Raw genomic sequence first — 13,425 nt, forward strand, 5'->3', positions numbered from 1 at the left:
TCAGCAGTATCCACTGTAGGACTTTGTAAGACCTACTGAGAATCTGAACTTTAGCAAGGCCCCAAGAGTACACGAAGAAGAAGCACTAGACTTTAGTCAGGCTTCACAGAGGGCTTCCCCTCAGGCAGGTGCCTCCCCAAGCTTTCCCGTCGGAATCTCTGCCCATTTTCTACCTGGAGCTAATAATACTCTAGGTGTTCACATTAGGTGCCTCTAATAAATATCCTGAGGCACTTTTATCGACTATTACTCTGGGATTACAATTCTTTCCATTAGTACATGAACGGCTCTACGAAAAAATCCAGTTTTCTCTTAGTTAGGTTTCCCAACGACAGGCAAAATCAACAACCAGAGCAGACACCCAACAACTTTGTGAACCAAAACAGAAAAAAAAAGCCCGTGACACTTAACTTGTCGCTCTGGAAACCGCGCAGACTCTGGGAGGCTGTCGGGGCGGGGCACGAGGTGGGGCGGTGAGAGCGGGAGGTTTAAACGCCCCAGCTCCGGCCTCCCTCTACCTCAGCGGCTGAGCGGCTCGGCGCGTGCGCGCAGCTCGCGGGCGCCGCCTCCGAGGGTCGTTCCCGCATGCGCGGGGCCGTGCAGGCGGGTCTAGTTGATTGAAAGCTGGCGGTGCCGTAGCAATGGCGGCTCTCGGGATCGCGACCGGCGGTAGCAATTGGTTTTCGGCTTTGGCGCTCGGGGTGACGCTCCTCAAATGCCTTCTCATCCCTACCTAGTAAGGGACCCACACGACCCGGGGCTGGGCGGGGAGGCCCGTCGGTTAGGACGGGCGAGAGTAAGCGTGGATGAGAGGAGGAAAAGGAACTTGAAGTGATGAGGTCGCTGCTACACTTTGCTATGCTTCCCACTCAGCGCTATAGTTATTTTACCTATGCACAAGAATCTAGTGACCAGATCATAGCTCAGGATGGCTGGAGTCATGTCTGGCACTGATTTTAGTGTTTCTGGGCTTCAGGGTCCTCTTCCTTAATATGCAGGTAAGCAGCATCTACCTCCAGCATTCATTCAAATACAGTATTTATCAGCTGCCTCCTGTGCTAATATGCACTGTTGTAAGTCCTGGAGAGGCAGTTGGGGAAGACATTTACAGTCTTTGTCCTCGAAGGAGTTGGTGGGGGCGGATAGACGAACAGAAAAGTTTCAGATTGTGATGAGGTCTGAAAGAAGTAGAGAGCGACTCTTTTAGGAGATGATGTTTGAGTTGAAAGCTGTAGGGTGCAGAAGAATAAGCAATGTGAAAAGTAGTTCCAGGAATAGGAAAGAGTAAGTGAAAAGGCCTTGTGCTAAGAAAGAACTCAGTATTCTAGGAACAGAAAGTGATCATTGTGACTGAAGAGCAGTAAGGAATGAGGTAGACAGGGCCAGATCACTCAGGTTTAGACCAGTGTGTGACACATGGATGCAAAACCAAGACTGAAAGCATGGGAACAACCACCAGGTGTATACAGTGGGTACTCAATATTTATTAATGTTGGCGTCCACATTCTGTTCATCCTAATTTTTCTCCTTTGACTTTTTCCCTCTTTCCTTTTCTCTCTATGGATCTCCCTACCCCAGTTCCCAGTTTAGGATTTGGTTTACTGGTATCCTTTAGTTCAAGATCTTGGTGACCTCTTGTTGGGTATGAAAGAGCTGTGTGTATAGAATGTAAACACGTACTGATGTATATATAAGCACTGAAGTATTTATGTAGGTTTAGCAAAATGAATTACAGGAGCTTGGGAAAAGAAGGGGTTTGGCAGTTGAGCTTTGCAGAACTGAAATAAAAAAACATCTTTTCCTTTTAAAAGCAAATTGGAAAAAAATCTTTCTAAATATGAAGAAAGTTCCTTTCAAATCCGAATGAAAGGGAATTTTTCTTTTTAACTGTGTATATAAATCGACATTCCTTGCTTTAGTTACTTCAGCCCAGAAATGTGTCTTCAGCGTGGTTATTTTGAATACTGCTCTTGGTCCAGGATTAAGAATGTGTACAGTTGTAGTTGATGGTCTGCTTCTCAAACAGGAAGCCCCTGGGATGTGAGAGGGAAGCTGCAGGATAAATGCAAAAGTATTCACCAAAATGTTTTTGTTGTCGTTGTTCAGTCACCGACTCTGCGACCCCATGGACTGCAGCATGCCAGGCTTCCCTGTCCCTGTGCCTTTTTATACAGCTCATGGGGTTCTCATGGCAAGTATACTGGAGTGGTTTGCCATTCCCTCCAGTGGATCACGTTTTGTCAGAACTCTCCACTATGACCTGTCTGTCTTGCGTGGCCCTGCATGGCATGGCTCATAGCTTCATTAAGTTACGCAAGCCCCTGTGCCACGGCAAGGCAGTGATCCATGAAGGGGACCAAGATGTTTACTAAGTGCTATATTATGAACCAGATACTGGGGCTGGGTACTAGAAAGGAGGGAAAAAATGGATATGATCCCTAAGGCTACAGAGTGTAGGTTTGGTTTGGGTTTTTTGGCTGCATCGTACAGCTTTCAGAACTATAGTTCCCTGACCAGGGGTTGAACCTGGGCCCAATGGCAGTGAAAGCTCTGAGTCCTAACCACTGGACCGCCAGGGAACTCCTATGTAGTTTAGTAAGGATAGCAGTCCCAGAAACAGATCAACACAAGTGTATAATTACATAACAATGCTTATGTTAAGTGTTATGAAGGGAAAAAATGAGATCTTATAAGAAGACTAACAGGGAAGACTTATTTATTTTATTAAAGTGATGGCAATAAAGTACTTTTTAAAGTAGATTTATTTATTTATCCTTATTATTTTGGCCATGCCAGGCAGCACATAATATCTTAGTTCCCTGACTTAGGGATCAAACCCACGTCTCCTGCAGTGGAAGCTTGGAGTCTTAAGTATTGGACCACCAATACTCTGGAAGTCCCAGAGACTCACTTTAGATTGGGTATCAGGAAAGGTCTCTGACATTTAATGAGGCCTGAAGACATACCTAGTAAATGTCTTTTGTTGAACATATGTGTGCATTTCTGTTGAGTATCTTGGGGAGGAAGAAATTTTCATTTACCCTTCTGGCCAGGTTTTTCTGGCTGGTCTATGAATTAAATTAACAGGAGACAGATTAATAGGAGAAAATCAAATAAAAGTGTAACAGCATGTACATGGGAGAGACTCAGGATAACAGAGTAACTTGCCAAAATGACTGAAACCTCCACCTTAAATACTGTCTTCAACTAAAGACAAGCAGATGTTAAGGGTAGTGGTTTGGGATGTCAAAGGGGAGACAGGAAGTCAACATGGAGATGGAAAAGCAAACGCTTGGTAAACAAATGTTTGCTGGGCCATGAAGAGACAGTGGAACAGAGTGGACTCTGATCTCTAGACTCTGATGAATTTTTTCCACCACACCTAGCCCATATTCTTGACCAGTATCAGTGGTGATAGCTCTATTCCAGGAACAAAGCCCTTTATATAAATTCGTTAGGCACTTAAGAGGGTGCTAAAAAAGGATTCCTGAGTCTTCTGTTTCTTAAAAATAATTAGCTTAAATTAATCCTCTTGCCAAAGAGACACATTTTGCTCCCCTACAAGTATATATCTAGAAATGGAAATGTTAGATCGTAAGATCATTTGTGAATTGTGATTTTGAGAAATCTGTAGGAGATTCGGGTGACATTGTCAGCAGGAAGTTGGAAATGCCTCTCTCTAGAACTCAGGAAAGAGACCAAGGTTGTATATGTGATTTGGGAGTCACCATTCCACAGTTCATAGTGGAAGTAGTAAGTGTGAATAAGATTGTCCAGCGCAGAGTAAGCTGAATAGAAAGAAGACCAAGAACTGAACATAAGGGAACATGGGCTTGATGAATATTGGAATGGCAAGCCATGAAAGAGACATGGAGGAGCTTGGCTAGGAAACTCATCACAGAATTGTCATTGTAGAAATGTATGAAACATTGGAAAGTGTAAATCATGTTCTGCTGTGGAACTCATTGACTCTGGTGAGTGGTTAATTCAGCCAGAATGTATGGAGCCCATCCACACACATATCAGGTGCTGTGCAAGATGTGGAGGGGAAGTACAACAGTGAGCAAACAGAAAAATAAGCTTTTGCTAAAGAAGAACAAAGGGTGGCTGAAGTGCACCCCAAAATATGCCTCTTTGGCATAAGGATTTGGGGGGACTTATTAATTTGAGGAACTGCAGATACAGGAGAAGCTCTGAAAGCTGTCAAAGTTACTTTCAATGGAATACATTAGAAAGGGGGCCTGTATCTGGAAGGTAGCTCTTACCAGAGATCACTTTTTCACCTAAGAGACTTACCCTTGAGGCAGAGCAGCCTTTGTGTGCCAAACATTTTCTCTTCTCACTTTCCCAAGAGTTACCTTCGCCTGTCTTTGAAGCCTCAGCCCCCTTCCCCTCTCCATAGCTCTCAGAATAGTGAGATGAGCCTCAGTCATCTGGCTGCCTTATGAGTCTCATCTCATATCTTCTGGGACTTCTGTACATACGTAAATAATTCAAATTGTCTTTTTGGGGGACTTCCCTGGTGGTCTAATGGTTAAGACTCAGTGCTTCCACTGCAGGAGGCGTGAGTTCAATCTCTGGTCAGGGAACTAAGATCCCATTTGCCCATGGTGTGGCCAAAAATAGATAAGTAAATAGAAATAATTTGTCTTTTTTTTTCCTCCTGTTATTCCACGACTGAAGTGACTTAGCAGCAGCAGCACCATTCTGTCTTATGTCAATTTAATTCTTAGGTCAGCCACAGAACCTAGAGGGGTTGAAGGGAAAACAGTTTTCCTCCCTTATAGGGCACATACTTAGATATATTTATATTTAGTGAGAAGGAGACTAGTAAACAGTATTTGGAGATATGGGGAAGACAGGGCCATTTTCCCCCCCACCTTTTCTGTCTCATGAACTTACCTACTCATCCTTGAAGATCCAGCTTTTGTGAGGCCTTTTCCAGATCATGAATCTTACTAACATTGTTTATGAACAAGAATAAGTCGTCTCTGAGCAATAGCCTGAGGGCCTCCCGTGAGAAAAAGTATGGGCTTTTAGGTCAGCCTGTGGTTAACTTAGAGACCCTTTTCACTTAGATTCCCCAGCTTTTCCAGAAGGAAGTCTGGCCTCCAAATAAGTGAAGTGTTTCAGGCTTATATAGTACCTATTTTTGTCTTTATAGGATAGTGAGCTGTGACTATGTAAGGGGTGTTGATCCATTTAAAAGCATAATTTTAGAAATGTGAAACTGATAAATATTTTGAACTGTCATTTTATTCATCTGATTGTTTTGCATAGCCATTCCACAGATTTTGAAGTACACCGAAACTGGCTTGCTATCACCCACAGTTTGCCAATATCACAGTGGTATTATGAGGTAAGTTGATAATTTTCACCCTTATCATACAAGTATTATTGATATTAAAAGAGTTCTCCCTGTGATCTTAGGTTGAATGGATTGTTAAAAAAATTGTATCCTTTCCTCATGTTACCAGACCAGACTTGGGCCCCCTTGCCTGGCACACACAAAACCAATCAGTCTACTGACCTGGGTTATGGTGAAGGAAAATACAGTGTTTATTGCAGGGCACCAAGCAAACAAAATGGGCAGCTAGTGCTTGAAAGACCTGAACTCTCCAATAGCTTTCAGGCAAGAGATTTTAAAGGCAGCAGTAGGGGGTAAGGGTCACAGGGTACATAATCAGCTCATGCATATTTTTCTGATTGGTTGGTGGTGAAGTCATAGAGTGATGTTTAGTTAGTTAGTTAGTTCAGTCGCTCAGTCGTGTCTGACTCTTTGCAACCCCATGAATTGCAGCACGCCAGGCCTCCCTGTCCATCACCAACTCCTGGAGTTCACTCAGACTCATGTCCATCGAGTCAGTGATGCCATCCAGCCATCTCATCCTCTGTCGTCCCCTTCTCTCCTGCCCCCAATCCCTCCCAGCATCAGAGTCTTTTCCAATGAGTCAACTCTTCGCATGAGGTGGCCAAAGTACTGGAGTTTCAGCTTTAGCATCATTCCTTCCAAAGAAATCCCAGGGCTGATCTCCTTCAGAATGGACTGGTTGGATCTCCTTGCAGTCCAAGGGACTCTCAAGAGTCTTTTCCAACACCACACTTCAAAAGCATCAATTCTTTGGTGCTCAGCTTTCTTCACAGTCCAACTCTCACATCCATACATGACCACTGGAAAAACCATAGCCTTGACTAGACGGACCTTTGTTGGCAAAGTAATGTCTCTGCTTTTCAGTGTGCTATCTAGGTTGGTCATAACTTTTCTTCCAAGGAGTAAGCGTCTTTTAATTTCATGGCTGCAGTCACCATCTGCAGTGATTAGAGGATCTTAATCATCAACCTTCTGGTTCCAGCCTGGGGTCTATGTGCTGTGGTCAGCATGTAGTCACCATCATCCACCAATTGAGGGTATTAGTTTCTGCAGAACAACTCAAAGATAGGAGTCCAGTTGTTATCTATATCCCTTCAGGAGGATCTAAAAGTCCTGTGACTATTGTTGTAATCATTAACTCCTTGAGTTTGCTCTTTGGAAGGCCAAACAAGAAGTAGGGGCTGCGGAGAATCTTATACCTGAGTAGACCCCACAGGATTTTGTTGGTTTCAGCCCCCTCTTTTCTTTGATACTCCTCAATTCCTGAGCAGAATGTGGTGGGACAAGAAAGGGAATAAAGGGACTTCCCTGGTGGTCCAGTGGTTGGGCGTCTGCGTGCCAATGTAGGGGACAGGGGTTCAATCCCTGGTCCGGGAAGATCCCACATGCCACAGAACAGCTAAGCCTGTGCTCCACAACTACTGAGTCCACGCTCCCTAGAGTCCATGGTCCACAGGAAGAGAAGCCACTGCAATAAAAAGCCTGCACTCCGCAACTGGAGAGTAGCCTGCACTTGCTGCAACTAGAGAAATCCTCACGTAGCAACAAAGACCCAGCACAGCCAAAAATAAATAAAATTTTTAAAAAAGAAAGGGAATAAAGTTTTGGATAGAGAGGTTAATCACAAACTCTGCAAGGGAGCTTGGTTTTAGGAAGAGTCAGTTTCATTCAGTTCTGCCCTCTGGCACTATTAGGGCAGAAACCCAAAATGAGTTTCCCAAATTTTACATGGGGAATTATAATATTTGCCACATCCTTTTTGAAAGAATATTGGATAGGGAAAGAAGGAAAATTAGATTCTAAGCCTGGCTCTGCAGCACCTAGAAAATATATTTCATCTCTCTGAGCCTTGGTTTTTCGTCGATTACACTAGGATTTGGAATGAATTATCTCTAAGATCCTGTCTCTCCCTAACATTTTGTGATTTATGAGGACAGGAATAATGAAATGTGATGTGTAGGTATCTGGCAATATACAAACCATTCTCTCCGATTATTATAAAAACCATGTCTGTGTTTTTATTTCTGGTATGAGTTACTAACTTACATCTGATACTTCATGGAAAACAGACGTTAGCTCAGAAATTACTTGATCAAAAACAGCACTCTGATGTCAGGGAGGTTTTTTTTAAGGCAACTGCTAAACTTTTTCTGTAAGTTTGTAGTTGCCTTTTGGATTTTTAGGTCAAGTCATAATAGACCTTTGTACTGAAAAAGCTTGAGAATAATTGATCTAATTGACTAAATTCCTCTTCACATAATAACACTGCAAGTTATTTAATAGGAATGCTAAGGAACTGTAAGTAAATAATAATGCAAACCAGTGAGGAAACTTTATGTGTGGCCTAGTAGTCAAGAGGTTGGGCTGTGGTTCCAGACTGTCTAGATTTGACTTTCAGCTCTGCTGCTTAATACCTGTGCTGGGCAACCGTGGGTAGGCTGCTTGACTGCTTAAAGCCTCTGCATCACCAACTATTAATATTAGATGATAATAAATAATTATTGGGATAAAGTGAATATAATGTATGTGATGTACTGAGAGTAAAAGTGCTCATTAAACATTACTAAAGGTTCTTAATAATTAGCATTATTAATATAATAACCTTCAACCTATGTATGAAAAGTCAGTCCCTTGCCTCACCATTTTTTCCTTTTATCTCTGACTATTCCTTCTTGGTCTCCTTTGCTAACTCTTCTGAATCTAAATATTCTTTCAAAAGCTGGTTTCCTCTGGGCTTCTCTTTGTGGCTCCTTTTTCTTTTAATATTCTTTCATTCTTTCTGGATGTTCTCTCCTTTACTCCTATAATTTTCACTACTACCTATTGTTTTAGTACTCCTGAAGGTATATTTAGGCCAGAGCTGTCACCTGTTATTCATTTATTTTAGATACAAGAGGTTTATATGAAAAGAGATTCTAGTAATAGTATACTTCTTTGTTCTTCCTGCTCTCCTCAGCAGTAACAATGAAAGAAATCAATGGGGCAAAACTCAGTTGTCAGTGAGGCTCACAGAGGGATGGTAAGGTGTCTGCTGTGGGTTTGGAAGGATCTTTGTCATACTGAGGAGAGTAGATATTGAGCAGTAGATTGCATTGTAGAGCCTTCCTTAGCCATGGCTTCTAACCTTCCTTTCTGCTCTGACCTCAAAAGGATTGCTCCCTTGGTTGGGAAAGACAAAAACACCCAAGTAAATATTTGTGGAATGAACACAATTGTTTTGAATCTTTGTTGACCTAAAACAAGTAGACTGACAGTTATTTTTCCAGCAAAAATTGACTTACTTAAGATCAACAGAGGCTTCCCTGGTGGCTCAGATGGTAAGAATCTGCCCGCAGTACAGGAGACCTGGGTTTGATCCCTGGGTTGGGAAGATCCCCTGGAGAAGGGAATGGCAACCCACTGCAGTACTCTTCCCTGGAGAATCCCGTGGACAGAGGAACCTGGCAGGCTACAGTCCATGGGGTTGCAGAGTCAGGCACAACCGAGCAACTAACGCACACACACAGACACACACACAGGAAATCAACAGGAAAAAAAAAAAATCAGCAGAAAATTGCAATTCAGGGTCTTCAACTGTGGCAAGGTCCCTGCACAGCAAGGGCAGGAGAGCTCTTAGAAAGAGGGGAAAAGGAAGTTGGGAGGGCTGTAGTCAACAAAGAGCCATGGCTTTTCATCGGCTTGAGTTGTGGCAGCCTCGCGTTGGCTGAGCCGGAGAGACTTTCTTCTTCCTGTTGGGCTCTGCTGTCCTCCTGGGGCCTGAGACCTCCCCCTTCTGGTCAACATGTAGTCACCATCCTCCTCTGAGTGAGGGTCTTTGCTGTTCTAGTAGCTTCCTGAGCTAATGCCTTTGGAATCAGGAGACACAGAATATGAGCCCCAGCTCTACCACGTGTAAGTGACAGAATTGGTCACTTGGGAGGAAATGTGAGCTAATAGCTTGCTTGGCTTCCCAGAAGCTGTTTAGGTCAGAGGATGGCTCCAGCTGGAAGTTCCTGAGGTCAGGAGGACCTTCTGGGCTCGGCGTGGGAAGTCTCAGTGGGGAGAAGCAGCAGCATATGAGAGGATCTGAGGTGGTGTGGGGTTAGAGATAGCAAGGGAAGGACAGGGACACTGTTTTGGGAAAATGACTCTCTTGGGCAGCACCTGTTCCTTTTCTCAGTCCTTTTAACGCTTCCTTTTCCCTGTTTTATTTAGAATAATATATATGTCGATAAAGTAGGAAAATTGTTTAGACTTCCAGTAAGATAAATGGCTCTTTAAGGGTAGTGTGAGCTCTGACATAGAAACTGTGGCTGGAAACCATGGATGTTAATAGTGTAAATTCCTGTTGAACTTCTTGAAATTATATAGACCAGTAATTGCTAAACGTTAAAATATATATATATATATATATATGCACCTTAGCAAGAAGTCATTTTTAAGCATTTACTACTCAATATGTCTTTATAAATTATAAAAGTACTACTGTATTAATATACTTTAAAAATAAAAATTAAGAAGGATAAGATTAAAAAATAAAATTTCTAATATTACTTTCCATTTTTCAGTGGCTCATCTTGTTTATATCCCACATTGGAGATTTGAGATTAGTGAAGGAACATTTCATAAGGGAGAATATAGTGGGTGGTTTAGTAGATTGAGTGCCCTATACAGAGAGCCTCTGGGCTGGATCAGGGCTGAGGCTTTTGCATTTTATACCTGCCCGGGGCGTAAACAGGCTGCTTCTTATTAGGACCTAAAGTTTTCATTCTTCCTTATCAGAAACAAAGAGCTAACAAGTTATTTGAGTGTCTCTTGCCTCATTTTATAACACAGGAGAGACCCTAAATAATAGTCCCTGTGGGCACCAAGTTAGTACCAAGTGAACCCTTAGTGTACTTCCAGAAGGAGCTGCTGCTTCTGCTAAGTCACTTCAGTCATGTCCGACTCAGTGCGACCCCATAGACGGCAGCCCACCAGGCTCCCCCGTCCCTGGGATTCTCCAGGCAAGAACACTGGAGTGGGTTGCCATTTCCTTCTCCAATGCGTGAAAGTGAAGTCACTCAGTCATGTCTGACTCTTAGTGACCCCATGGACTGCAGCCCACCAGGCTCCTCCATCCATGGGATTTTCCAGGCAAGAGTACTGGAATGGGGTGCCATTGCCTTCTCCGTCCAGAAGGAGAAGAGCTTTTAATTGAAAAGAGCAACAGGTGCAGAGTAAAGAGATAATTGCTATCTCAGCTCTTTAGGTATAAGATCTAGGTTTAGTTTTAGGGACAAGTAATGGAAATAGTAATCACTTTTGTAAATTATAATAAATAATATTTATCGATACTTAGTTTGTATCTGATTCAGCACTACAAACACACACAGGTAAGATGTAATGAGATAACTTATGAGGTGAGTACTACCATTCTTGTTGTATGAATGTAGAAACTGAAACAAAATACCAAACTATAGCACCATAAAGTTTATATATAGTTTATATGTTTTTGTATAGTTTATACATTTTTCATATGATTTATTTTTTATTTAATCATTAACGACTGTTTATTCACTTAACTAATGACTGTTCTTAATATATCAGGAACTTAATGTTCAAGATACAGAAATGACAGAGTGGTTTCTGCTCTGAAGGGTCTTATAAACTAGTGGAGCAAAAGATAAGTAGGTCAGTCTAGCATTTTGTTATTTATAAATATATTTCATATGTATTGTCTCATTTAGTCCTCACAATATCTCATCTTACAGGTAGAGAAATTGTGTCTCTGGGACAGAACTTAAACCCAAGCTAAAGAATCGTTTGTTATGCCTTAACTCTATTTCGAGGGCTTTCCTGGTGGCTCGGTGGTAAAGAATCCACCTGCCGATGAGAGAGACATGAGTTTGATCCCTGAGTCAGGAAAATACTGTGGAGATGGAAATGTCAACCGCTCCCGTATTCTTGCCTGGGAAATCCCATGGACAAAGGAACCTGGCAGGCTGCACTCCATGGGGTCACAGGAGAGCTGGACACGACTTAGCAACAAAACAGTAAAGCTCCCTTTTTATATTTAGAAGAGTAGAACCATGTCATAAGCAAATTCATTACTACAAGGTTTCAAATTAATTTCTTTTGAAGTACAGTTGACTCTAAGGAACTTGAAGACTATATTAAATAACTCAGGAAATGACTTTTAGTGTTCTGTTCAGTCCTAACATAGAGATTTTTCTAAATATGGCATATTTTAAGTGTAATTTCATTTTATGTGTGTTTTTTTGTTTTGTTTTGTTTTTTTGAAGACCAGAGAATGAAAATTTCCAGTCTTTGTATCTTCTTTGTTTATTCAGTTACTTAGGATATATTCTGTCTTCTGTTTTTACCACAGGCAACTTCAGAGTGGACCTTGGATTACCCTCCCTTTTTCGCATGGTTTGAGTATGCCCTGTCACATGTTGCAAAATATTTTGATCAAGAGATGTTGAACGTCCGTAATCTGAATTACTGCAGCTCAAGGACCTTACTCTTCCAGAGATTTTCCGTCATCTTTACAGACGCACTCTTTGTGTATGCCGTCCATGAGTAAGTCTGAGAATGCTATTCCGTGTGGAAGATGTTGAGGAGATGGTATCAAATAGTATTAACCTGTTCTTCACTGTGGGCAAACGAAGTTCATATAATAGCAAATGCTGGGACATTTGTAACTGTTGCATTTTAAACTGCACAATGAGTAGTTACAGCTAGCAGTCTAGCTGAATCTTGTGGGGAAAAAAATGGGGGTTAAGGTGGGTTACAAGGTAGATAGTACAAGATTGTGAATGTTGTGAAAAGTAGGCCCAAGTAGAGTTCCAGGACCATTTCTCTTGCCCAGAATGGCTCTACATGCCTCTCTTTCCTATCTTGTAGCAGGCCACCACATGCTGCTGTGACCTCCCCTATTCTTTAGGATACTCACATACACACGACACAGCACACTCACGCACACACACGCATAGTGCTAACCACCAATGGAGTGTCCATTCTAGGAAACTCAAGACATCTCACTGAGTGCTTCTAGTTGCAGTCTCCGGATTCGTTCCTTCACAAAGACTTCGTTAATTTTAAGCTATGTTTATATCGTATACTTTTATGTTTTGCATCTTTTACTTATAAATTACTTTTAAGTAGTTGAATACATATATGTAGAATGTTTTGCACAGTGACTTCCAAATAGTGAGTTCCCAGTCATTGTTGGTCTCTATTCTGTCCTAATACTTAAGCCTACTCATCTGATTGTGACAGAGAAGTAACTCTGTTACTAGTGCCTGTTGTCATAAATAGATAATTTCTGTTTATGTGGCTTTCTCGAGTGAACCTCTTGCCCCTTACAGAATAACTCTTGTTTGGCTCCCTGACCTTCATTCTGTGTATGACCTGGCAAGAGTTGGAGGAGAAGGTGATATATCATGTACTCCTTTTAACTCAAAATGTTTAAATTCATGCTCCCAGGGAAAGGGTATATAGGCAGCAAGAAGGAGGAGAGTTCATTTCCATCTACAGTGTAAGAGAGAACAGCTAACTAAGATAAAAACTTCAAACAAGGCACTATGTGTAGATTAGTAACTTGCTTAATTTTCTCAATTTCCCTTTAAGGTTACTCTATTTATGAGGAAACTCAGGCTGCAGGGAGGGAAAGCAGGACACCTTTCCCTAGCCCCTGTCCAACTGCATCTTTATTATGTCTGCTTTCTCTTTTAGCTTTCTTTGTTTTCAGGATTTGCTGGTATTCAAATGAAACACATTTTAAAAAAATCTTTTCATAGAATAATAAATACATCCTTGTTGTCAAAATTTTGGAAAACAGCACATAGACAGTGGTTCAGACGGTAAAGAATCTGCCTGCAAGGTGGGAATACTTGATTTGATCCCTGGGTCAGGAAGATCCCCTGGAGGAGGGCATGGCAACCTACTCCAGTTTTCTTGCCTGGAGAATCCCATGGACAGAGGAGCCTGGTGGGCTACAGTCCTTGGAGTCACAGAGTCGGACACGACTGGGTGACTAACACTTTTGCTAAAGTTAACAGGAACCCATATTCCTCCACTTACTGCTCCCT

At 42.0% G+C, this 13,425-nt stretch overlaps 1 protein-coding gene across 2 annotated transcripts in view; it reads left to right on the forward strand.

The window, feature by feature from the left end:
* The first annotated feature begins 538 nt into the window (after positions 1-538).
* ALG8 (ALG8 alpha-1,3-glucosyltransferase) overlaps positions 539-13,425 on the forward strand; it is a 28,123-nt gene continuing 15,236 nt past the window's right edge. Inside the window, exons 1-3 of one of the 2 annotated variants that reach the window (XM_006077392.4) lie at positions 539-736; positions 5,281-5,359; positions 11,721-11,914. In XM_006077392.4, the coding sequence (XP_006077454.3) occupies positions 642-736; positions 5,281-5,359; positions 11,721-11,914 (368 nt within the window). In that variant the 5' untranslated portion in view covers positions 539-641. Of the gene's footprint in view, positions 737-791; positions 999-5,280; positions 5,360-11,720; positions 11,915-13,425 lie in introns of those variants that run through there. The other variant, XM_025286264.3, reaches the window with a different exon arrangement.

Source organism: Bubalus bubalis, chromosome 5, assembly GCF_019923935.1.
Source record: "Bubalus bubalis isolate 160015118507 breed Murrah chromosome 5, NDDB_SH_1, whole genome shotgun sequence".
Classification (NCBI taxonomy): Eukaryota; Metazoa; Chordata; class Mammalia; order Artiodactyla; family Bovidae; genus Bubalus; species Bubalus bubalis.